This window comes from Cotesia glomerata, linkage group LG8 (assembly GCF_020080835.1).
Source record: "Cotesia glomerata isolate CgM1 linkage group LG8, MPM_Cglom_v2.3, whole genome shotgun sequence".
In the NCBI taxonomy this organism is placed as follows: Eukaryota; Metazoa; Arthropoda; class Insecta; order Hymenoptera; family Braconidae; genus Cotesia; species Cotesia glomerata.
In genome coordinates, this window is record NC_058165.1 from 12918044 (window position 1) to 12943913 (window position 25870).

Genomic DNA, 25870 nt, shown 5'->3' on the forward strand with positions numbered 1-25870 from the left:
CAGATATAATAAGAAATTCGGATTATATTTATCCATCATAGACAAATACAATTTATTAAAGCTTAGAGTATAAAATAAAAATTATTCAATTCTTCTCGAAAATAAATATTGAATGAAGGAGGTGCATAATGTTAGGATCGTATGAGCAGTTGCAAAATAATTGTTTGATACTTTTAGCGTATGACGAGATTGTTTTAGGAAATTAGTATCTTTTTTTTTCTGTTATTTTGGCAAATAAATTATTTAATAAAAAATGAAGTCGGAGATAAGTATGTTAATAAACGTAGAATATTTAGAAATGAGTATGGTCAATAATGAAATGAATTTAATTATTAATCAGAGACTCCGAATATTCTTGAGAAAAAGTTATCAATTTCGTTTTGTGTTCGCGATAGGTTGAAATTCATATTTAAAAAAAAAAATCATTAAAAACCAAGCAAATGGGTTGAATGTATTGTTAAAGTTGTTACATCCCGGCTTCCTCACAGGTTTGTAGGTAGCCGGTAGAACAACTAGAGCTGGAGATAAAGATGTTACGACCTCCAGAGTCGTAAGTAGAGGTTCTCGAATTAACTCCGAAATAACTAACTTCGGTGAATTTAATTAACAAATAGCTTTATTTAACTATTTAAAATACACGTTTAATTAATATGATTTGACAACTGCCGTGAAGTACGTAATGGTATTTCGTAACCGGAATTAATAGTCTCACGACAAGTATAAATTATGAAGAGTCTTAAGTGCGTAACTTTAAGATTAAGAAGAGCCCCGAACTACCCGTGCACCCTGCTTATATGTCCTCGTCCAAGGGCCGCGCCCTGGGAAGAGTAGGGTTGCGTATCGGGCCCCGAACGTCCTGTTCTCCTGAGTTGATGTGCGTGGCGTTTCCGAGGCCCACTCGGATGACGCACGCTGACTCAACCCAGAGTCCAGGACACGCGAGCGTTCGTTATCGTTTGTTTATTTAGAACATTCCTCGAATGTTCTCGAATACCTTGTGTACTCAACGCTAGTTGTCTTACAATGAATCATTCTAGTTTTTCTATTAACATTCTTCGAGAGAAAATGTTAATGTGAACTTAAAAATATTCTGTTTACTCAGGTGTTGGCTGAGTTTCACTTTTCTTATCATTTTCTATTTCTAATATTTTAGTATTTAATATTTAACATTTGGAATTCTTTACTTATCATTTTACATTATTATTTATAAAATAAGAATATTTATGAAATTATAGTATAATTATTAGAGTTTTGAATTAGCGCGCGTATTTACTATAGAGACATCTGCGAATGCAGGTGGGGACGTAACAGCTGAATCAAAAATGTAAATTTTTTTTGTATCATAATAACTACAAACCCAATGATCAGTACTATATTTGTCATTTTCGTTATAACCATACTCTGTATCACGGCTATGCAATATCTGAATATGTAGTTTACTAGTATCCAATTTTTCAATCAATTCTGGATGTTGGACATACCATACTTCACGATAAGCATAACCAAATTGTCTGTGTAGAAGAAAAGCAAAATAATCAATATGTTTATCTTCTAATAAATGATTATTACTAACAATAGCCAAATCTGATTGATTAAGCGATATCATTTCTTAACTGAAATAGTTTATTGAAAAACAAATAAAATCAAGTTAGGAATATCTGAAAAGGATCCCCAATAACAAATAATTATGAATTAAAAAAAAGGCCATTCGGCAGCCGAAATGGAAGTAGATTTCACATAAAGCAAATTTTAATTATAAATATTAATAATTTATTTATTTATTAATTATATATAATAATAACATAATTCATTTATTCATTAATTGGAGTAATAGAATAATATTATTATGAAATATTAAATTTCATAATATTTAATATTAACCCCGAGGTTTTACTGGTCGGGGCAGGCAAAAAAAAAAAGTAAAAAATAATAAATAAAAAAAAAATAAGTTATTTTAGAATTTACTAACAAACGCTCTGATTAAGATCGGTAACATGCACAGAACTTGTCACAAATATTTAAATTCTATTTTATAACAGAATTAATTTTTTTTTAGTTTATTAAAAATTAGTTTTTAATTATTAGACGGCTAAGAAAGATTGACATTAAATTATTAGATGCTTGAAGAGTACATAGATTATTTTATAAACATCGCTTTACTAGCTGTCAAAATATAAACGGAAGCAAATAAAATCTAAGAAAACTTTTAAATTTTATTTTCTAAAATTTTTATGTAAATTATTTGTGCAGTATTGTTATTAAATAGTTCATTAACAATAATCTAGTTAGAAATTATTTTTATTATTTATTTGACATTTTTTGGTAAGTTTATGCGCTGACATGTTACCTACAGACAAAGTTGTGACTGTTATATACATTTGAAATTCGCTGTATAGGCCGGTCGTACCACGAAAGTACGAAAATATGAAATCTACTAAAAAGCGAGGTTCTGTGCTGCCGCCAAGAAAATATGCTTAACTATCATTCGTAAAAAACTTGCCATATAATTTTCTCTGCCTGGAATAAAGTGCGTCCAGGAAGAGCGTACTTTCGGCTAAGAGAGCAAAAAAAATAAATTCTATTCCATACTGTTGAAAATGAAAAATAATCAAATTTAACCTTAATGAAATAAAATTTGATAATAAACCAAATTACTAATAAACACGACAATAATAAAAACTCTTGGATTGTATTAGTCATTTTGCCATGGTATAGGCCTACTGGGGACCCGCCATATAAAAGAAAGGGAACGCGTCGTTTTACACAGTACCTCAAAGGTGATGCGGAAATCTTTGTCATGACAGATTGACAGACGCACGAATATAATAAAAGGTTACTTATAGAAACAATATAAATTGTATAAAAACTATAAAAAATAGATTTTTTATGAGACATATTGGACAAAATAATTGAAAAACGACTGCAAAAGTAAAATTCCATTAAAAACCTACAGACGAATAGGTTATTTTAAGTTTAGGTAAATAAAATGACATGAAAATTGAAGCTTGTTTAATGGGCTTTAAAATAAAATTTACAAAAATTCGATAAGTTATTTCATTCAAAAGTTATGTGCGAAAGAATCTGCCAAAAAATGAATTTTTAAGATTTTGAAAATTTTGAAACTCTGTAATTTCTGAACTACTTGACCGATTAAGCTCATCTTTAAACTTGGCCTTGGTAATCGTCTAAAAATGAAGTATGTTGAGTTTGAAACGGATCCATTATGAATTAGAGACGCTATCGTCCGGATAAGCCGCGTTATATCGTATATATATATATATATATATATATATATATATATATATATATATATATATATATATATATATAAATACATACATATATAAACTTTTGAACTAATGGCATTTTCTGAACCAGCTTGACGAACTGAGTCAGGAAATAGCAAAATTTTTCAAAAGTTGCGTCATGAGGACAAATGCAATAGTTAGATTTCTATGAAATCTACTAAAAATATGTTTATTTATTTAAAACTTTACAAATGACAAGCTGTTTACAAAAAGCTTGAATAACTAACTAAAATAATAATTTATAAAATACTATATCAACGAAAATAATGAAATAATTATGTCTGTAATTATTTTTTTCTATTTAATTGCACAGCAGACCGTTATTTTTATTTTATCAGCCGCACAGCAGACCGTTATTTTTATTTTATCAGCCGCACAGCAGACCGTTATTTTTGTTTTATCAGCCGCACAGCAGACCGTTATTTTTACTTCATCAGCCGCACAGCAGACTGTTATTTTTGTTTTATCAGTCGCACAGCAGACTGTTATTTTTGTTTTATCAGCCGCACAGCAGACCGTTATTTTTATTTTATCAGCCGCACAGCAGACCGTTATTTTTGTTTTATCAGCCGCACAGCAGACCGTTTTTTTTATTTTATCAGCCGCACAGCAGACCGTTATTTTTGTTTTATCAGCCGCACAGCAGACCGTTATTTTTATTTTATCAGCCGCACAGCAGACCGTTATTTTTGTTTTATCAGCCGCACAGCAGACTGTTAATATCTTTCTTTAACGTTGTGTAATATTACACAAAAAGAAAAAGTAAAAAAATATTTTAATTATGTAACAAGAAATGAAAATACAACTGTATTTATACTGCAATTGTATCTTTATGAAAAAATTTATAAATATATATATATATATATATATATATATATATATTTGAATGTGTATGTAATATAATCGTCCTATTGAACAATTAACGTACACTTACAAATATAGATAGATATATGTATATTAAAATAAATGAAAATTATAAATAATATTTATTTATTAAGATATAAAATAAATAAATATTTTAATTATAATTTAAACAATAATTTCACCAGTGTTAACTATGTCACAATAAGTAATTCACCAGTGTGAGCTATTTTTTACATTACAGAAAGTAATGAAATGAATTAAGAAACAATACTTAAGATATTTTTAGGTTAGGTTGAGTATATATATATATATATATATATATCAGCATCAATAAAATAATTTGATATATACATTTAAATATCCCTAGGCATTGGGCTGTTATGTCGCAATAACTATAATACTTTGGGTTGCATCTGGCAGGTGACACTACTTGTCAAATAAAACAGAATTTGAATATGTTAATTAGTTACATTTATAATTTAAATTTATATTTATATTTTAAATAGATTTAGAATTTCTAGTTGATTTAATATTTGATTTAATTGTTGAGTTTGGTCGTTGAGTGCACACGTATCTTCGAAAGAGAAACTTTAATGTCAAGAAAATAATACAAAGGAATATTGTATTAGGTTCTGAAAAACCATAAAATCTTTAAGTAAACACAGAACATGTCCTTGCCACATGACAACTTCAAGTCCTTAGAAGAAAAAGCCATAAAAGACACGTGTGGGAACTCAACGGTCTCTTGTTCTCTAAAAAACAAGGCACTACAACTGAATTTAACAACAAATAACAAAATAATAATTTATTCATTCACTTTATTTTAAGTAACTAAATAACATAGATAAATGAGTATTTAGATGCTACAACATGTGTATATCCCCAATCAACTTTGTATATCTGCATAAAAAAAATTAGAAAATCGGTTGACGTTAAAGGACATCCCTGCAACTTCCCGCTATAGTTTCATACTTAACCGCTCAAAATTGCATTTATTACGTTTTTGAGCTCTTTGAGCTCAAAAATATAATTTTCGTATCATTTTTAGCTAAAATATAATTTTTGTATCATTTCTCCGAGCTCAAAAGTCTGGTAGAAGTTTAATAAAATACTATATTTTTAATTTTCAAATTGCAATAACTTCTGAATGAATCAACCGATTTTCACGCGATTATCGGCATTCAACGCAGTTTTTTGAACCCCATGAAGAATGTTTAAATTCGAATTGATCGAACTAGGAATGGCGAAGTAATTCCGAAAAAACACTTTTTTTAGTTTTCTTTCGACAACGATAACTCACGAACGAATCAACCAAATTTGACCGGTTTGGCGGCGATCAACGTGGGTTTTTGATGTTAAGAGCTCATTAGTTTTTGAAATATGGTCCTGGACTGATATACTGTCGTTGTCGCAGTTTATAACCAAAACGATTTGCGAATCCAACTGGATCAATAATCTTTAATAACTCGTACGCAGTATCTCTTTTAACTTGAAGTTTATACTCCAATTTTAACTTTCTCCATAAGGTTTTGTAGCCCAGATTGTAATTGCATTAATGAATCTCTTCTATGATTGTAGAAACTATTTCTTGCATACTTGATTCAGGAACATTTTTCCTTTTCAATCCTAACGAAGATAACATTCGCTTGATTGTGCTGATGGAAATTGTTATATTATTTTCTGTTAATAATAAATAACTTATTTTAGAAATTTTGAATGCCGACAACCGCGTGAAAATCGGTTTATTTATTCAGAAGTTATAGCGGTTAGAAAATGCAAAAAATAGTGTTTTATTAAACTTCTACCAGACTTTTGAGCTTTGAGAGCTTAAAATGATACAAAAATTATATTTTTGAGCTTGAAGAGCTCAAAAACGTACTAAATGCAATTTTTAAATAAATTATGTTTTTTAACTCGAAGAGCTCAAAGAGCTCAAAAACGTAACAAGTGCAATTTTGAGCGCTTAAGTATGGAATGAGCGGGAAGTTGCAGGGATGGCCTTTAAAGTCAATCGTTTTTCTAATTTTTTTTTTTATGCAGATAAACAAAGTTGATCGTGATTTTAAAGAGCGATTTTACAGCAATAGCAATTAATAAATTAATATAAATTTAAATTTCCAATATTAATGTCTACACTGTTGTAGCGTCACGTAAACAATAATAAAATAAGACGTTATTTTTGAATTTGCGCATGCCAATATGGCGACACCTTCGAAAAGCGCGTTTCTAATACTGTCGCGTAACCTCCACAAGTCCACAAGTGCACTAGTGGACTTGTGCACGAGTTAACTTGTGGGCGAAAGGAGCGCCACTTTTTCGTATGTTGACGGTGAGCCAACCAGGCTTCCGTAATTAAGGGCTAAGTTTACGGCTCACTAAAGTTAGCCCCTCAGAATTATTTTTTTCCAATTTTTAAACTTTTTTCTTATTATAACGTCAGTTAGTCGTTAAGTTTCTTTAATGCTAGTAGCTACTATGAGAAAAACGAAAATCTTAAATTTATTTATATTATAACTTTATGAACACATAGTTTCCGCGGGAAAATTACAAATTTTGTATTAAAAATTTTTTTAAATATAAAAAATGTTAAAATTTCTTTTTTAATATAAACTCTCTAGAATTAACTATCAAACAACTTTACCTATGCAATTTTATAAATTATATTTTCTCCTAATTAAGTTTTATTTATTAACTAGAGTCCATAACTAAAAGAGCTAAAATTGTTTGGGGTTTATTATCATATTGTTGTTAAGTATTAAGGTGCAATTTCATGCTGACGCTTGACGCTGGCTTAGAGCGTCAAATGTACACAAAGGGTATATAATTTCGAGTGGAGCGCCATCTTAAATCAATGCAGCGTCAAAACTAAACATTGTTTAGTTCGTAAGAATCAGCGTCAAGCGTCATCATGAAATTGCACCTTTATGTAAGGAATATCGTCTTATAAAAGTTTCGCTCAATTCGATTGAAATGCCACCTATATCTGAACACCTCTCGAACAGAACTACTTAGACCTTGATCAGCTGACTTACGATAAAAGCAAACCCAAACAATTTTAGCTCTTTTAGGTATTGACTGTTAATAATAAAATAAAATGTGATTAGAAGAAAATATAATTTAAAAAAACACACATATAAAGTTGTTTGATAGTTAATTCTGAAGATCCTCTAAATTAAAATTCATGAAAGTCTTGAAGTTAGTCAAAGGTCGAAACGCAAAAAACGGGCCATGATTCCTTATTGGTGAGAATCAAGGTGCGCGCGCAGCGCGCTATTTAAATTTCTAGTTTTATATTAAAAAAAATGTTAACATTTTTAAATATATTTCTATCTTACTTCATTTACGATTATGACTGTTACTATTTTTAAAATTTTTACAACTATAAATGTTACTATTTTATCGATTAGTATTTATTGAGTTAATAAAAATTGTTTATTTTCCTGCAAACTCTTAAGCCTTCCAGCAAGATTTTAAAATTTAAATTTCAAAATCCTTTTTTTCCGAATTCTGATGAAACTCAACAACTAAGTTTTTGAATGTCACAATTTTTTCTGAATTAATTTAGATCTGTAGCGAAAAATAAAAAAAAAAAGAAAGAATATAGCGAGGCATAAAATTTTCTATGAAAACATGAAAATTGTAATAATTAAACGTTGTAAAATTAAATGTCCACTTTTAGAAGTTTTTCTTACTGAAAAAACAGATCTACAAAGAAAAAAACAACTTAATCTATGGATATTTTGGAAAATTCTAGAGAATTAGAGAAAAAATTCTAGAAATTTGAAGCCATTTCATAAATTGTTATCAGAAATTGATGATTTTTAAAATATTATTAGGAATAGCTCTGGAATTGCTCATGATAGAAAAAAAACTTTTCGAACACAACTAGTTCCAATTAGGCCTTCTTATAATTAAATAAGGATTAAATTAATAAAAATCAAGGATAGAAAATTCTAGATAATTAAAACTATTTCATAAATTGTTAGCATAAATTGTTAGCATAAATTGTTATCATAAACTGATGATTTTTATAATATTCTTAGGAATAACTCTGAAATTGCTCATGATAGAAAAAAACTTTTGGGACAAAACTAGTTCTAAATAGGCCTTTTTATAATAATATAATAATTCAATTGATAAAAATCCAGAAGAAAAAATTTTTCAGTATTGAAACTAATTCATAAATTGTTATCATATGTTGACGATTTTTAAAATAATTTTAGGAATAACTCTGAAATTGCTCATGATAGAAAAAAACTTTTGGGACAAAACTAGTTCTAAATAGGCCTTTTTATAATAATATAATAATTCAATTGATAAAAATCCAGAAGAAAAAATTTTTCAGTATTGAAACTAATTCATAAATTGTTATCATATGTTGACGATTTTTAAAATAATTTTAGGAATAACTCTGGAATTGCTCATGATAGAAAAAAACTTTTGGGACAAAACTAGATTTAAATAGGCCTTTTTATAATAATATAATAATTCAATTGATAAAAATCCTGAAGAAAACATTTTCGAGAGTTAAGACTATTTTGAACACGCAAGCACGCACGCACGCACACACACACACACACACACACACACACACACACACACACACACACACGCATGCACACTCACGCACGTATACACACGCTCGTACAAACAATAATTAGCATCAAATTTTTATTTTTCATTGATTTTTATTTATTTTTTTATTTATTATAATAATTATTTATTTAATAATATAATTTTTTATTTAATTATAATAATAATTATTAATAGTCGGCCCCTTTCCCACTCCTCTGCCAGCTCCGCCTCTGTTTCCTCTGGCCCGGGCTCCTCGGCCACGCTCCTGGCTCCAACGGACATGCCTCCGAACTCTCGATGGCCTGTTGGATGCCGCAAAATGGCGTTGATTTGTAAAATGTCTTACTGAAAGAAAATAAATAAATATATATCAAATAAAAATTTCAAAATTATTAGATAGAAACAGACATTCGTTGAATTTTTGGCATACTTACGTGGTGCTGGATACGGGCCATTTATGCCGGAAGGCAACGTCGAGAACGCCGACATAGTCGGAAACTGGTTCGCTACCAATGGTGGTGGCGGTGGCGGTGGCACCGGTTGCATCAATAATTGTTGCAGCTCCCACAACTGCCGATCCTGTTGCTGTTGCTGCTGCTGAAGTTGTTGCTGTTGCATTTGCTGCTGCATTTGCTGCTGCGGTTGCTGATGCTGCTGCATTTGCTGCTGATGCTGCTGTTGCTGTTGCTGCTGCTGATGCTGCTGCTGTTGCTGATGCTGTTGCTGATGCTGCTGCTGTTGCTGCTGCTGTTGCTGTTGCTGATGCTGCTGCTGTTGTTGATGCTGCTGCGGTTGCTGTTGCTGATGCTGCAGTTGCTGCTGCTGTTGTTGATGCTGCTGCGGTTGCTGTTGCTGATGCTGCAGTTGCTGCGGCGGTTGCTGCGATTGAACAACAGGCGGGAGAGTTGGTTGATGGGGGTGATTATTCAATTGCCCCACCAAACCATAATACCTCTCCGCCGCCTGCTGTCTCACTGCTCGAATATTTTCTTCAGCCATCAATTCTAAATAGATTCTGAAAAAAAAAATTTATTTTCATTAATTTTAATTACAGTAGCTTACATTTATCAAAGGCTAATTTTTTGATTAAATATTAAATTTTATATTATTAAGGAATATAGATAATTTTTTTTATGGTATAATTTTTTCTTTTTTATAGAAAAATTTGCCCTTGACAATTATTAATTTTATATACTTTTTATTATGTCAATAAATTTATCATTGTTATAATTTTCCTCAACCTCAAATACATCAATAATCGATTAATGTCCATAATTTTGCTATTCTTATTTTTATAAGTAAAATTATGAAAACGATAATCTAGTTATTTCAATAATAGTAATCATAATTTTTATTGAGGAAAATTATAAATAATCAAATTACAAAAATAAGTGTACTTACATGTCACTATAACAATGGAGGATGAATGACTAATAAACAGAACACAATAGTCAGAAAAAAAACAAAACTTTTAACCGTTCACTGCGACACCTGTTTTTTAAAATTAAGAATTCGATGACTGTTTTAATGAACTACTATTCAATAAATCAATCAAACTGTCAATTTAAAAATCAAAACTGACCAAACGGAGAAGTAAATTAGAACGTCTTTTTACCAACGTGCAATAAAAGCGGGAAACTTCTAATTCATATAAAATAAATACCCTGATAGCCAGCGCTTACTCTGAAAGTGTTGACTTCCAGCAGTTACGGCTAACTTAACACCAAGTTGGCAGTAATTCTTCACTGAATAACAGTTATAACGAAAATTTATATAGCCGCAATCGGAATACAAGTTACCAATCAAACTTGTAGTTAAATTGCAGAGTAACTAATAGGCAACTTGACTAAAATACTTGTACAGCAAGTCTTGACATCGAATTGCAAAGTAACTTATAGGCAACTTAACTGAAACCGCTTGCTTTGCCAACTCTTTCCGTTGGCTGTCAATTGCGGTCGTAGATTGACAGTAAGTTTCTGGTAAGGTGGCTATCAGGGTAAGTCGTACTGACATTAAACGACAGAAAAAACATCAGGTGGCGTTCCATTCGGCTACTCGAATTTTTTACTACAAGTAAAACCCAACCTAATAGCTCACTAAAGTTAGCCCCCCAGAATTTTTTTTTTTTAATTTTTGAACTTTATTTTTATTACATTGTTAGTTCATCGTTTGTTCTTTATTATTCACTATAAACATTTGTTTGTTCTCGATTTATTTATTTAAAAAAAAATTTATTAAAAATGTGCCTTTATCTAGCCTCCCTATCGCATTTTTTAATATTTTATTTGCAATGTGGGTCGATAAACCTCTGTTTATGATTGTTCATGTATAAAAAACGTTTGTTCCAACTTCAAATTGTTTATTTTTTGTTTAATTAACATTTTTAGTTAGCTGAATATTTGTATATTCAAAATATTTGCACTGCGCATGCGTCAACTTTACGTTTAGACTTTTAGCGCGGTCTTTTGAAAATTATAGTGACAAGCACAGTGATTAGAGTGAGTGTATTATTATTGTAATTTTAATTATAGAAGTCACAATACAAAAAGGCAACGTGTAGTTTTTAATAACTTTATAATAAGTTTCATTTTAATAAAGTATTAAAATTTTTGTTATTTGTTATTTCTTTTTTATTTTAATAATAGTTCGTAGTATTCATGGAAATAGAATTGATGAGTATTAAAAAAAAATATACATGCATTGATTAAAAATTGTTTCTATATTTTTTAAGAAATTTATAATGAAATGGATATTTATTAGTAATTTATTTATTTACTTAATGATATTGATATTGGCTGACGTCTAACAATTTTTTTTTAATTATTTAAATTAATTAAAAAGTGATTCCTAAAAAATTACACTTGTAGATTTTTAAATTTTTTACATATGAAATGTGCTTGTCACTATAATTTTCAAAAGACCGCGCTAAAAGTCTAAATGTAAAGTTGGCGCATGCGCAATGCGAATATTTAGAATACAAATATTCAGCTAATTAAAAATGTTAATTAAACAACAAATAAACAATGTGAAGTAGGAACGAATGTTTTATATACATAAACAATCAAAAACAGAGGTTTAATGACCCGTATTGCTACAAAAATATTGAAAAATGCGATAGGGGGGCTAACTTAAGGGTACATTATTAATAAATTTTTTTTAAAATAAATAAATGGAAAACTAACAAATGTTGATAGTGAACAACAAAGAACAAACGACGAACTAACGATGTGATAAAAAAAAAGTTCAAAAATTAAAAAATAAAACTCTGGGGTGCTAACTTTAGTGAGCTATCTCGTTGAAGCTACAGTTTATGTAGAAATAATTCCAGTGCACCCTGGCGGCCATAGATGCAAGCTATGAATCACTTTTTTTTTACTGTAGTTGCGTGTCTATAGGAAGGATTACACACATATTCATTTTATGTAGTCTGTGGCTGTCATCATTCTCCATCGAAAAAAAGTCAGGATCGAAATTTCTGGGCTTACTATGGTTTGTGCTGACAAAATTTAATAATTTTAAGTGAATTTAAGTGAATGAGGTGTTATAATTGATTATAATTAATTAATATCAGTAAAATAAAGTATAAATTACTTTTATAATATATCATTTTGGAAAAAGGAGAACCATATAATTAAATAAAATTTTGCAACCTCGAAATACCGTTCTGCTTACAGTAAACACAGTCGGTAGTCTGTCTTTTTTGAACGGGACTTGGCGCCAGATTCTACCGAATCTGTGGATATCAACTGGATACTTTTGTTGTGATAATGGGCCACGCTAAAAAATCAAAATTAAAAAAAAAAAAGTTTTTTAATTTTATTAGGAATTAAAACAAAAAATTGTAGACTAGTTAATAATTATAAAGCTAAGAAATCATTTTTAACAACCATTAAACAAGAAACAATCAGCTAAATATTTGAAGTGTATATGATCGAGTTGTATCTATGTACTGCAGGCTTGAATGAGGTTTGAAATGAGAAACGTTTCAAATATCCCGCGCACATCCTTGGCGTTCCACACGCGCACTGTTAGTGAACTAATAGAAACATGTGAAGTTAGAAGAAAGAGTGCAGTCAACAAAACACAAACAACCTAACCTTCAAGACTGTTGTGAGGTCTTACTTGTAATTGAGTCCCTTGGAAGTAATAATTTTAAAAATTATAAATCAATTGAATGTAATTATTATAGATTACCACTTTTAAACAATTCTTTGATGCTCGAGGTACATTTTCATGGGAATTATAGATTAATAGTGGCAGCGTAGAGGTTTGTTTATGATGTACGTCTACTGTTATAGAATTTAAGTACTCAAATTGATTATGAAATTTTTTATTGACAAATATCTCCGATAGTATCAGTCTAAAAGAAAAACTATATTTATTTTTTATTTTCTGTTAAATAAGAAATTCTAACCGAGGTTATCTTTTTCTATAGGGCGGCGGTTAGAGTTAATACAATAATTATTGTGGGTGTAAATCAATTTTTATAATTGCCGAAACAATTATTGCAATCTTAATCGACTAAAAGTAAACAAATCAAAATCTGAAAATTTTTTCAAGCTTTTATCAATTGTTACATTTATTTTTTAAGTTGTTTGACTAAATTTTTATCAGAAACTAATTGTTTCTTAAAATTACAGATTCTGAAGAGACGAAACAAACAAATATTCGAAGCCATTAAATGTCAAATATTTTAATCGAAACAAGATCAATTTCACTGGCTGACCTACTTCAACGATCTCAAGTATGAGTCAATGCCCTAGGATGTTGAAAGGACAAACTTTACAAAGTAACTCTTCGCTTAAGTGATGTTTTCCGCAAGGAAGATCTCATTGGATATGAAGTTCATCAGCAACGAGGAAGAAATCGTTTGTGGCGCGAACCGAATTGTAAAAATACCGTTGCGCATAAACGCTAAATCACATTGAGTGATTGTTAGGTTCATAATCAGCCTAACATGACTAATTATGTAGTGGCTATCGAAAGGTGACCACCAAAATTCTAACAAAATAAGTACTCTTCAGTTGAAGTATCTCAATATAAAGATTGGAGACAAATGCCACTAAATAGACTACTACTATTGTCAAGCTGAATTAAGCATCCACCAATATAATGAAGCTACACTCACTTAAAAAAAATTTTCATCAATATAAAGCACTTTCTAATGATCCACATTATGAATTCTGTAAAATTTAAAGGAGCAACTATGAGTTCAGAATACAAAAAAAAACAAAGTTCATTATCTCACGCAATGAATATTAATCTTAGATTATAATAATTATAATTAATTAACAAGAAAAGTATAAGGTAAAAATGGTAAGTATAAAAAAAATTAATAAAGACGCTGAAAATGATCGAAATAGGTAAAGTCTTTTCTAATACAGAATATTTATAGATGAACAAAAACACTAACATTTATTCTCTTTTCACGTCAACAGGTGTAGCAAGTTTTGAAGAGTGATTACTCGGTATCGACGACAGACAGTCCTCGAAACATACGAAGACTATCATTTATTGAATTAGTAAAGCTTGAACCGTAAGTCTAAAAGTACTAAAAGTACTAAAACATTATTAATAACAAGTAAGTGAATATTTTCCAAAGTGAAAAGAGCAACGATTAAATAGTATAAGAAATTATCATGAAAAAATAGATGTATTTATGCAAAAATTATTGGATGAAATCAGGAATAAGTATGTATTCGTGAGCGAATTGGCAAATTGTTTTTTTTTAAATTGTTGTGTGTGCACAGCTGGTGAAATTAAGAATTGCTTTTGAAGAATATTTTTTTATTGACAAAATTATTAAATCAGATTAACAGTAAATGTGCGATTGTAGACGGAAACAAAAATAATTAAACAAATTTTGATAGCTGCAGAGATGGTAGAATAGAAAGATATAGTTAAAAATTCCGTTACTTTAAAAGTTATTGAATTGAATAAATGATCAATGTGCACTTGCGGATAGATAAACTAAGTAATGTCTAGAATTATTATGAGTGACGGGGTGTTGAGATAGAAAATTCAAAGTTGAAAAATATTTATTTGTTGAGAAAATTTAAATAAGTATGAACATAGTTAAACAAAAAAATTAATTTTTGAATTTATCTAGAAAGTGAAAAAGTGTTAGAACTAAAAGTCAAATATAAAATGTATTTCATTTATTAGAAAAAGTTATTACGTAGTAGTTATTAGTACGTAGGTAGTAAATAAATTTGAAAAATTGTTGTCAATGAAAAAGGGTGTGACAGGAAGTTAAATTTAAAAATTATTGAAAATTGGCATAGGAGAAAAATAGATAGAGCTGAAAATCAAAATTAAAATATATTTTATGTATAAAAAAATTGAATTGATGTTAAGTTGGTGACTTGAATAGTTCAATGTTTAAATTAATTTATTTATTGAAAGTTTGTTATACTAAACAAAAAAAAATTGGAAAATCTGCAACTTCAAAAAGGCAACCGAATAAATTTTAAAAATTATAGTAGAAGAAAGAGAAAGGTCTAACAGAAAATTAAATTCGCAAATTAATTCAAGTATTGAAATATTATAATCGGTGCACACGTAGTTCGATGGAAATTATTCGAGAAATATTAAAAATATTATAAATTTATATTAGTGTGGCAGTAGTGAGGTAAAAATTATCTTAGAAAATTTAATTATAGACAACTAAAAAAGTTTGAAAATTATAGTATGAGAAAGAGAAAGGTCTAACAGACATTCAAATTCACAAATTAATTCATGAATTAAAATATTATAATCGGTGTGCATGTGATATAATGAAAACTTATATTCTAGAAATGTTCAAAACATTAAAAATTTGTATTAGCGCGGAAGTGGTGAGGTACAAAATTTTCTTTGGAAATTTAATTATATATCGAACATTTGGAAGTCGTATAAAAAATAACTGAGCACTCATAGGCAGGTAACTAAATAGAATATAAAAATTGTAGAAGTTGAGAAAATAGAGGAACTGAAAATCAAATTTAAAAAATATTCTGTAGATTTAAAAATTGTAATTGGTGCGAAGGCGGTGAGATAACAAGTAAGATCTTTCAATAAAATAAATTATTCAAAAATTTCCAATACAAAAAAAATAAAACCAAGCTCGTAGAAAAAAAAAAAAAGTAAATAAATAAATTCGAAAAACTGTTGTCGGTGAGAGAGTGGTGTAACAGAAAATTGAATTAATGATTATTAAGAATGAATGTAAAAATTATTATCGGTGCACTCGTGATATAATGAATAATTATATTTAAGAAATATTGAAAATGTTAATAATTTGTATTAGTGCGGAGGTAGTTAAGTGAAATATTTCCTTTGGAAATTTACTTATATATCAAAAAATTAGGAAGTCGTATGAAAAATAATTACGCGCTCAGAGGCACGTAATTAAATCTAATCGAAATATTGTAGAAGTTGAGTAAGGGGTGGAACTCGAAATCTAATTTAAAAACTATTCTATAGATTTAAAAATTTGTATTAGGGCGGTGGTAGTGAGATAACAAGTGAGATCTTTAAATAAAATAAATTATTGAAAAATTTCCAAAATATACAAAAAATAAAACCAACCTTGCAACAAAAAAAAAAAAAATAAATTCGAAAATTTGTAGTTGGTGAAAAATTGTTGTAATAGAAAATTAAATTTTATAATTGTTAAAAATGAATGTTAAAATTAGCTTAGGTTAAAGAAAGACAGCGCTGAAAATCAAAATTGAAACAAATTTTATGTATTGAAAAACTTAGATTAATGCTAGGTGGTTGACCTTAATAGTTCAATTTTTAATTAAATTTTTTTATATCAAAAAAAGAAAAATCTGCAAGCTCAAAAAGACAACCGAATAAATTTAAAAATTACAGTATGTGAAAGACAAAGGTCTAACAAAAAATTAAATTCACAAATTAATTCAAGTATCAAAATATTATAATTGGTGCACACGTGATATAATGAAAGATAATATTCAAGAAATATTTAAATTGTTAAAAATTTGTATTGGTGCGGAGGTAGTGAGATAATAAGTAAGATCTATAAATAAAATAAATTATGGAAAATTTTCCAAAATATAAAAAAATTAAAACCAAACTTAAAAAAAAAATCAAATAAATTCCAAAAATTGTAGTCGGTGAAAAAGTGGTGGAACTAAAAATCAAATTTAAAAAATATTCTGTAGATTAAAAAATTGTAATTGGTGTCGAAGTAGTGAGATAACAAGTAAGATCTTTCTATAGAATAAATTATTCAAAAATTTCCAAAACAAAGAAAATAGAACCAAGCTCATGAAAAAAAAAAAAAAAAAAAAAAAAAAAAAAAAATAAATTCGAAAAACTGTTGTCGGTGAGAAACTGGTGTAACAAAAAATTGAATTAATGATTATTAAGAATAAATGTAAAAGTTTAATCGGTGCACTCGTGATATAATGAATAATTATATTTGAGAAGTATTGAAAATGTTAATAATTTGTATTAGTGCGGAGGTGGTTAAGTGAAAAGTTTCCTTTTGAAATTTAATTATAAATCAAAAATTAGAGTTGTAAAAAAAAATTGTGCGCTCAGAGGCACGTAACTATATCTAATCGAAAAATTGTAGGAGTTGAGAAAGTGTTGTAACAGACAATTAAATTTTAGAATTGGTAACAATGAATGTAAAAATTAGAGTAGGTGAGAAAAGATTGCGCTGAAAATCAAAATTAAAATATATTTTATGTTTTGGAAAACTCAAATTAAGGCTAAGAGGTTGATTTTAAGAGTTGAATTTTTAAATAAATTTATTTATTAAAAGTTTTTTGTGTATCGTAAAAAAAAATCTGCACGCTTAAAAATACAACCGAATAAATTTCAAAAATTACAATATGAGGAAGAAAAAGGTCTAACAGGAAATTAAATTCACGTATTGATTCAAGTATTAAAATATTATAATCGGTGCACAAGTGATGTAATGAAAAATTATATTTAAGAAGTATTCAAAATGTTAAAAATTTATATTAGTGTAGAGGTGGTGCAGTGAAAAATTTTCTTGAGAAATTTAATTATATATCGAAAATTAGGAAGTCGGATGAAAAATAACTGTGCATTCAGAATCAGGTAACTAAATAAAATAGAAAAATTGTAGAAGTTGAGAAAATGGTGGAACTGGAAATCAAATTTAAACAATATTCATTAGTTTTAAATATTTATATTGGTGCGGAGGTAGAGTGATCTATTAATAAAATAAATTATGGAAAAATTTTTAAAATATAAAAAAATTAAAACCAAACTTAAAAAAAAATCAAATAAGTTCAAAAAATTGTAGTCGGTGAAAAAGTGGTATAACAGAAAATTATTAAATTTAATAATTATTAAAAATGATTGTAAGAATTATTATCGGTGCACACGTGGCGTAATGAAAAATTACATTCGAGAAATATTCAAAATGTTAAAAATTTGTATTAGCGCGGAGGTGTTGAGGTGAGAAATTTTTTCTGGAAATTTTATTATATATCGAACTTTAGGAAGTCGTATAAAAAATAACTGAGCACTCAGAGGCAGGTAACTAAATAGAATAGAAAAATTGTAGAAGGTGAGAAAGTGGTGTAACAGAAAATTAAATTAATGATTATTAATAACGAATGTAAAAATTATAATCGGAGCACTCGTCATGTAATGAAAAATTATATTTGAGAAATATTGAAAATGTTAATAATTTGTATTAGTGCGGAGGTGGTAAAGTGAAAAATTTCCTCTGGAAATTTAATTATAAATCGAAAAATTAGGAAGTCGTATGAAAAATAATTGCGCGCTCAGAGGCACGTAACTAAATCTAATCGAAAAATTGTAGAAGTTGAGAAAGTGGTGGAACTCGAAATCAAATTTAAAAACTATTTAATAGATTTACAAATTTTAATGTGCAGTGGTAGTGACATAACAAGTAAAGTCTTTAAATGAAATAAATTATTCAAAAATTTCCAAAATATACAAAAAATATAACCAACCTTGCAAAAACAAAATAAATTCGAAAAATTGTAGTCAGTGAGAAAGTGTTGTATTAAAAAATTAAATTTTATAATTGTTAAAAATGAATGCTAAAATTAGCTTAAGTGAAAATCAAAATTAAAACACATTTTATGTATTGAAAAACTAAAATTAATGCGAGGTGGTCGACCTTAATAGTTCAATTTTTAATTTAATTTGTTTATTAAAATTTTTTTATATGTAAAAAAACAAATCTGCACGCTTAAAGAGACGTCCGAATAAAATTAAAAATTACAGTACGAGAAAGAGAAAGGTCTAACAAAAAATGAAATTCACAAATTAATTCAAATATTAAAATATTATAATCGGTGCAAACGTGATGTAATGAAAAATAAAATTCATGAAGTATTCAAAATGTTAAAAATTAGTAGTGGTGCGAAGGTGGTGTAGTGAAAAATTTTGTTTGGAAATTTAATTACATATCGAAAAATGAGGAAGTCGTATAAAAAATAACTGCACTCAAAGTCAGGTAACTAAATAGAATAGAAGAATTGTAGAAGTTAAGAATATGGTGGAACTCGAAATCAAATTTAGAAAATATTGTAAAAATTTAAAAATTTTAGTTAGTGCGATGGTAGTGAGATAACAAGTGAGATCTTTAAATGAAATAAATTATTGAAAAATTTTCGCAACACACAAAAAACATAACCAACCTTGTAAAAAAAAATAAAATAAATTCGAAAAATTGTAGTCGGTGCGAAAGTGTTGCATAAGAAAATTAAATTTTATTATTGTTGAAAATGAATGTTAAAATTAGCTTAGGTGAGAAAAAGACAGCGCTGAAAATCAAAATTGAAAAATATTTTATGTATTGAAAAACTGAAATTAATGCTAGGTGGTCGACCTTAATAGTTCAATTTTTAAATAAATTTATTTATTAAAAATTTTTCGTATGTAGAAAAAAAATCTGCACGCTTAAAAAAACAACCGAATAAATTTCAAAAATTACAGTATGAGGAAGAAAAAAGTTTAACAGAAAATTGAATTCACGAATTAATTCAAGTATTAAAATATTATAATCGGTGCACAGGTGATGTAATGAAAAATAATATTTAAGAAGTATTCAAAATGTTAAAAATATGTAGTGGTGCGGAGGTGGTGCAGTGAAAAATTTTCTTTGCAAATTTAATTATATATAAAAAAATTAGGAAGTCGGATAAAAAATAACTGTGCACTCAGTCAGGTAACTCAATAGAATAGAAGAATTGTAAAAGTTGAGAAAATGGTGGAGTTGGAAATCAAGTTTAAACAATATTCATTAGTTTTAAAAATTTCTATTGGTGCGTAGGTAGTGAGGTCTATTAATAAAATCAATTATGGAAAAATTTCAAAAATATAAAAAAATTAAAACCAAACTTCCAAGAAAAAATCAAATAAATTCAAAAAATCGTAGTCTGTGAAAAAGTGGTGTAACAGAAAATGAAATTTAATAATTTTTAAAAATGAATGAAAAAATTATAATCGGTGCATACGTGATGTTATCAATAATTATAGTCGAGAAATATTCAAAATGTTAAAAATTTGTATTATGCGTAGGTGGTGAGGTGAAAAACATTCTTTGGAAATTTAATTATACATTAAAAAATTAGGAAAATGGATAAAAAATAACTCTACATTCAGAAGCAGGTAATTAAATAAAATCGAAAAATTGTAGAAGGTGAGAAAGTGGTGGAGTTGAAAATTAAATTTAAAAATATTTTTTAAATTCAAATATCTGCACTGATGAGAGGTGGAGTAATGAAAAATTATGTTACGAATGTATTTACTTCTTCAAAAATTATAAAATTGAATAACTAATGACTATGCAGTCGCGTAAAATGATTGAATATAATAAAAAAAATTTTAGTAGTTGAGAAAGTAGCACTATTGGATATCAAATTTAAAATTTGTTCCATGTAATAAAAATCTAAATCATTGCAGATGTCGTCAGATAGAAAATTATATTTCAACATTTAGCGATACATTAGGAAATTATGAAAATAAGTAAACAACGGTGCATGTAATAAAAATTTAAAACTGATACGAAGGTAGTGAGCTATAAAGTATATTTTTAAATTGTTATTTATTTAACATTTATTGATTACAAAAAGAAAAAAGATCTCTGAACTTGAAGGTACAAAAACTTAATAAAATTAAAAAATTGTAATAGGTGAGCGAGTGGTGAAACTTAAATCACATTTAAAAATATCTGAAAGATTAGAAAATTATGATGATTTTGAAAGATAATAAAATTAAAATTTGTAATCTAAAATTTAATTTTGAATAGAAAAATATTTTTAGTTATTAAAAAATTTTTGGATGAGTAAATGGTGGAACTGAAAATCATATTTAAAAAATATTTCACGCTTTAAAAAATCTTAATTGTTACGGAGGTAGTAAGCCAAAAAATTAGATGTTGAAATTAAAAATTATTCATTTAAAATTGAATAAATGAAACAAAACTATAACTCTGCAAAAATTTTAGTTAGTGCGTAGATGGTGAAATGAAAAGTAAAATTTCAAAATTTTATATTTTATTAAAAAATTTTGAAGTCAAATAAACAATAACTGTGCACTCACGGGTGAGTAACAAAATTAAATGGAAAAACAGTTGTAAGTGAGAAAATGACAGAACTGAAAATCAAATATAAATAATATTCAATAGAATCAAAAACTTTTATTGGTGCAGAGTTGGTGAAATGGAAAATTTAAAAACTATTTTTGAAAATTCAATAATAAGAATTGTTAAATTAAACGATCAGTGACTGTACACTCGCATGAAATAACTTAATATAATGAAAAAAATTTTAGCAGGTGAGAAATTAGCAGAACTGCAAATTAGATTTAAATATTTCTTATATTTATCTCGCTCTTTTTTCACTTTTAATAAATTAATTATTAAATCTTAAATTTTAAACATATGTGGATAGTTTTAAAAATGATTATTATTAATCTTCCCAACAATGGAGAGTTCTAGGTAAGAAAATTACTTACTGACTACTACTATCTGAGTTTTATTGACATTAATTTATTTGCAGATGTTTTTAATTTCATCGTCATAATCTACCAATGTTATGATCGGCTGAATGACTTCACTTGAGTGAAGTATCTTTGAAGATACTTGTACAACAGATGACATTCCCTTGGAGCGTTTTATAAAAACGTTACGTAAGAAAGGTCGTATTTTTTAAATTTCGGATTTACTCTTTTGGTATGTTAAATAAACGTAATTTATTATTTGCATGAACTTCGACAAGATTTTTTAAATTATTTTCTCATGTAAAATTCCGCATATAAAATTTTTTTATTATTCAGAACACCTTTTATTTATTTAAAAGTGCATTGAGAAATCAATTTGATTTCGATATAATGCTGTTCCGAAAATTATGTTTTTTTTTTGCATGTATATTGCTAGGAATTTTACATATTTTTATGCAAATTACGGACAAAAAATTTAAAAGTTTTTCTTTTTGAACACCATTTACAAAAATAAAAGTGCGTTGAGAGATCAATAAGATTTAAAAACAACGCCGTTCAAAAAAATGATCTACTTTTGCATAAATTCAAATCGTTTATTTGCATTTTAGAAATATAAATACTACAAATTGTATTCGTGAATTTTTCTTTGTAAACAAAACATCGGGTTGCAAAGTATTTCCATTCTAATATAAGAATTATATTTTTACAATAAATTCTTTACATCTTTTGAGTTTGAGTTTTGAATTCTCAAAAGATCGAATTTTTTTGAAAAAAATATACGTCCGTTAAAAAATATTTTTTTTTTATAAAAAAATCACAATATAAATTTTTTCACTAACGGAGCATAAATTTCTGAATTTTCATTAAAATACATGTTTTATAGCACACCTTTGTATTTCAAATTATTTTGATCCGAATGATTTCTCTCATATATTTGAATATTTTATTCAATTATAGAGTGATTCGGAATGAACATTTAATACCTACGTACTTTGAATTTCGACAATATTTTTTAAATTATTTCTTCATGTAAAATTCCGCATATAAATTTTTTTATTATTCAGAACACCTTTTATTTATTTAAAAGTGCATTGAGAAATCAATTTGATTTCGATATAATGCTGTTCCGAAAATTATGTTTTTTTTTGCATGTATATTGCTAGGAATTTTACATATTTTTATGCAAATTGCGGACAAAAAATTTAAAAGTTTTTCTTTTTGAACACCTTTTACAAAAATAAAAGTGCGTTGAGAGATCAATAAGATTTAAAAACAACGCCGTTCAAAAAAATGATCTACTTTTGCATAAATTCAAATCGTTTATTTGCATTTTAGAAATTTAAATACTACGAATTGTATTCGTGAATTTTTCTTTGTAAACAAAAAATCGGGTTGCAAAGTATTTCCATTCTAATATAAAAATTATATTTTTACAATAAATTCTTTGCATCTTTTGAGTTTGAGTTTTGAATTCTCAAAAGATCGAATTTTTTTGAAAAAAATATACGTCCGTTAAAAAAAATATTTTTTTTTTATAAAAAAATCACAATATAAATTATTTCACTAACGGAGCATAAATTTCTGAATTTTCATTGAAATACATATTTTATAGCACGTCTTTGTATTTCAAATTATTTTGATCCGAATGATTTCTCTCATATATTTGAATATTTTATTCAATTATAGAGTGATTTGGAATGAACATTTATTACCTACTTACTTTGAATTGGTTGTCCATGTAATAAATAATTTTATTACTTTGACGTAAAATCATTTTTATCTCCCAATTATTTTAGTTGAAAAATACTAACAAGTGACTTAAATGTCGCTTACCTACAGTATAAATTTAATCGATAAGATCAATTATTTTTAAATCAATATTTTGCCGCTGGTGGCGTTTGCTGTCACTGGTGCAAGTATGGCGTCTATCCTACAGCTTCTTAACCATTCGGAAATATTCGTAGCACACAAGATATCATCAACATAAATTGCAATATGCATTATACCATTTTCTTTTTCGGACATAAACATGTCCGCGTATCCAACGAATGTTTCGGGCTATGACCTTGAGTCAAGTTTTCCTCAACCTGGTGTCTTGTTTAAAACAAATGCTTTCGCACCAAATACTTGAAAATATGCCACTGTAAGTATTTCCCCTCTCCACAATGTAAATAGAATCTCACCATCCAATGCAGTTGTTGGGCATCTATTCCTAATGTTATTTACTGTGTTTAAGGCTTCTGCCCAGAGGTGAGGAGGGAAGCCTGCCTGACGCATCATGCATCGCGTCATCTCTAACAAGGTACGATTTTAACTTTCTGCGATGCCATTTTATCGTGGCGTGTGTGGCGTAGAAAATCTGCGCTGTATCCCATGTTCTCGAAGAAAAGTATCTAATTCTTTGTTACAGAACTCCTTACCGTTATCTGACTGTAATGCTTTGATAATTTTTCCTGTCTGATTTTATGCTTCCGTTTTGAAGATCTTGAACGTGTCAAATACATCGGATTTATTCGTGATAAAGTACACTTCAAACCACCTTGATCGGTCATCAATGAACGTGACGAAATATTGTTTCCCATTAACTGACGCGTTTCTCATTGGCCTGCATCCATCAGAGTGTACTATTTCCAATAATTCACACGTTCGACATTCAATGCTTTTCGAAAAAGGTAATCGCGTCTGTTTTTCTCGAATAAATATCTCACATTCCGATAATTTTTCATTATTTTTGTTGTCTTAACCGTCTTCCGCCATAAGTTTTACATTTCTGTCATTCACGAGTCCCAATTTTTGATGCCACTTGTCGATTTTATTATTTTCACTACTTGCTTCAACACTATTCGCCTTGTCTTTACACTTGTCCACAAAATATAGATTTCCTCTACGACTTGCGCGTAATAACACGTTGTTATCACTGTCTATGATAAGTGGATCCATTTTTTAAAATATCACTGAATAACCGTGATCTGTTACCTTTGCAACTGACAGTAAGTTTGTCATAAGATCTGGTACATATGCTACATTTTTCAAATTGATTTCTTCATTACAAATTGATTTCTTCAATATAAAACATTAATTATAGAAATATAAAATTGATTTTTATACTATGAAATTTATTATCTACAGGATAAAATGATTTTTTTCATTATAAAATTTATTTTTACATAATTAAATAATATTAAATGATTTAAAATTTGTTCAAATCTCCCTCTCTACTTCCCAGCCATTACCGACTAAAACCACTAGAGGCTTCTCTACCTCTCCACTTGGAGGCAGGTCAGGCGCCTGCAGAGCACCGGGGGTCCTCTGGCCGAGAATTGGAGCGCTCTCTCTCTCTCTCTTCTCGTGTTCTTTTGTCGGATTGAATGCATTTCAACTGTTCTTTTTCGCATCCATCTTTTTTTTCATACTATAAAATCGCCGTTTTGCTTACTATTATAACTTTCTTTTGCTTAATCTGATTGCTTTTAATTAATTTAGTGTGTTTCAGATAAATTAACATTTTCGTGCAGTAATTACCGCTTTTGACAGTGTCGGCGGTTTTTTCCTTAACCACGTGCTAACCTGCTTCGCTTTGATAACCACGCTGTGTTTTGCTTATCTGCCTTTATTTAAACAATCCGCTATTAAATTAGTGAAATATTTAGTGTACTTTTGTTAATAAATATATAGTGTTATTTTTGTTAATAATTTTTGTATTTTTATTGAAATTGAACAAACAGAAACGAACCAAAGTCCCAGTATCTTTTATCTTATAAGATTTGAAGTTTTATACAAATTGGTCCCTCGAGCCGGATTTTGGATAGTTTCGTTCAAATTTATCGCTTAATAAAAAATACAAAAATACTTTGAGTGAATTTTGTGTAGTTCCGGTAATCTAGTGCGCGTTTGGCAACTCCGACGCATTGCTGAGTACCTAAAAATGTACTGCGTTGGTGGAAAGTTAGATTGGGACCCTTAGTGCGAAGATCTACCTGTGTCATTCGTGTGCGCGTCGTAAAAAAGTGATTATTGGAATCAGGTCTCAACTCAAGGTCATCGCACTACATCTTCATCGCATCGAGCACGCAAGAGGATTCAATCTAAATTGTCAGTTCGTTCCTTTTATATCTCTCTTTATCGCTAACTTACTTCTTTTTCTCGAATTCATTCTCTTT

The 25870-nt window shown here is 28.3% G+C and overlaps 1 protein-coding gene across 1 annotated transcript; it reads right to left on the reverse strand.

Annotated features, from left to right (window-relative positions):
* Nucleotides 1–3605: 3605 nt before the first annotated feature.
* On the reverse strand, nucleotides 3606–10436 carry LOC123270107 (hormone receptor 4-like). Its single transcript, XM_044736043.1, has 4 exons — nucleotides 10149–10436; nucleotides 9182–9762; nucleotides 8948–9092; nucleotides 3606–4035 (listed from the first exon to the last, which is right to left on the reverse strand). The coding sequence occupies exons 2-4, from the start codon at nucleotides 9744–9746 to the stop codon at nucleotides 3606–3608; spliced, it is 1140 nt and encodes a 379-aa protein (XP_044591978.1). The 5' UTR covers nucleotides 9747–9762; nucleotides 10149–10436.
* Between the last annotated feature and the right edge of the window lie 15434 nt (nucleotides 10437–25870).

Coding starts and splice junctions, on each gene's coding strand:
- LOC123270107 (XM_044736043.1), bottom strand. CDS start 9,746: ATGGCTGAAGAAAATATTCGAGCAGTGAGACAGCAGGCGGCGGAGAGG. Junction 9,093..9,181: donor TGGCCCGTATCCAGCACCAC/GTAAGTATGCCA, acceptor ATTTTCTTTCAG/TAAGACATTTTACAAATCAA. Junction 4,036..8,947: donor GGCAGAGGAGTGGGAAAGGG/GCCGACTATTAA, acceptor ACAACGTTAAAG/AAAGATATTAACAGTCTGCT.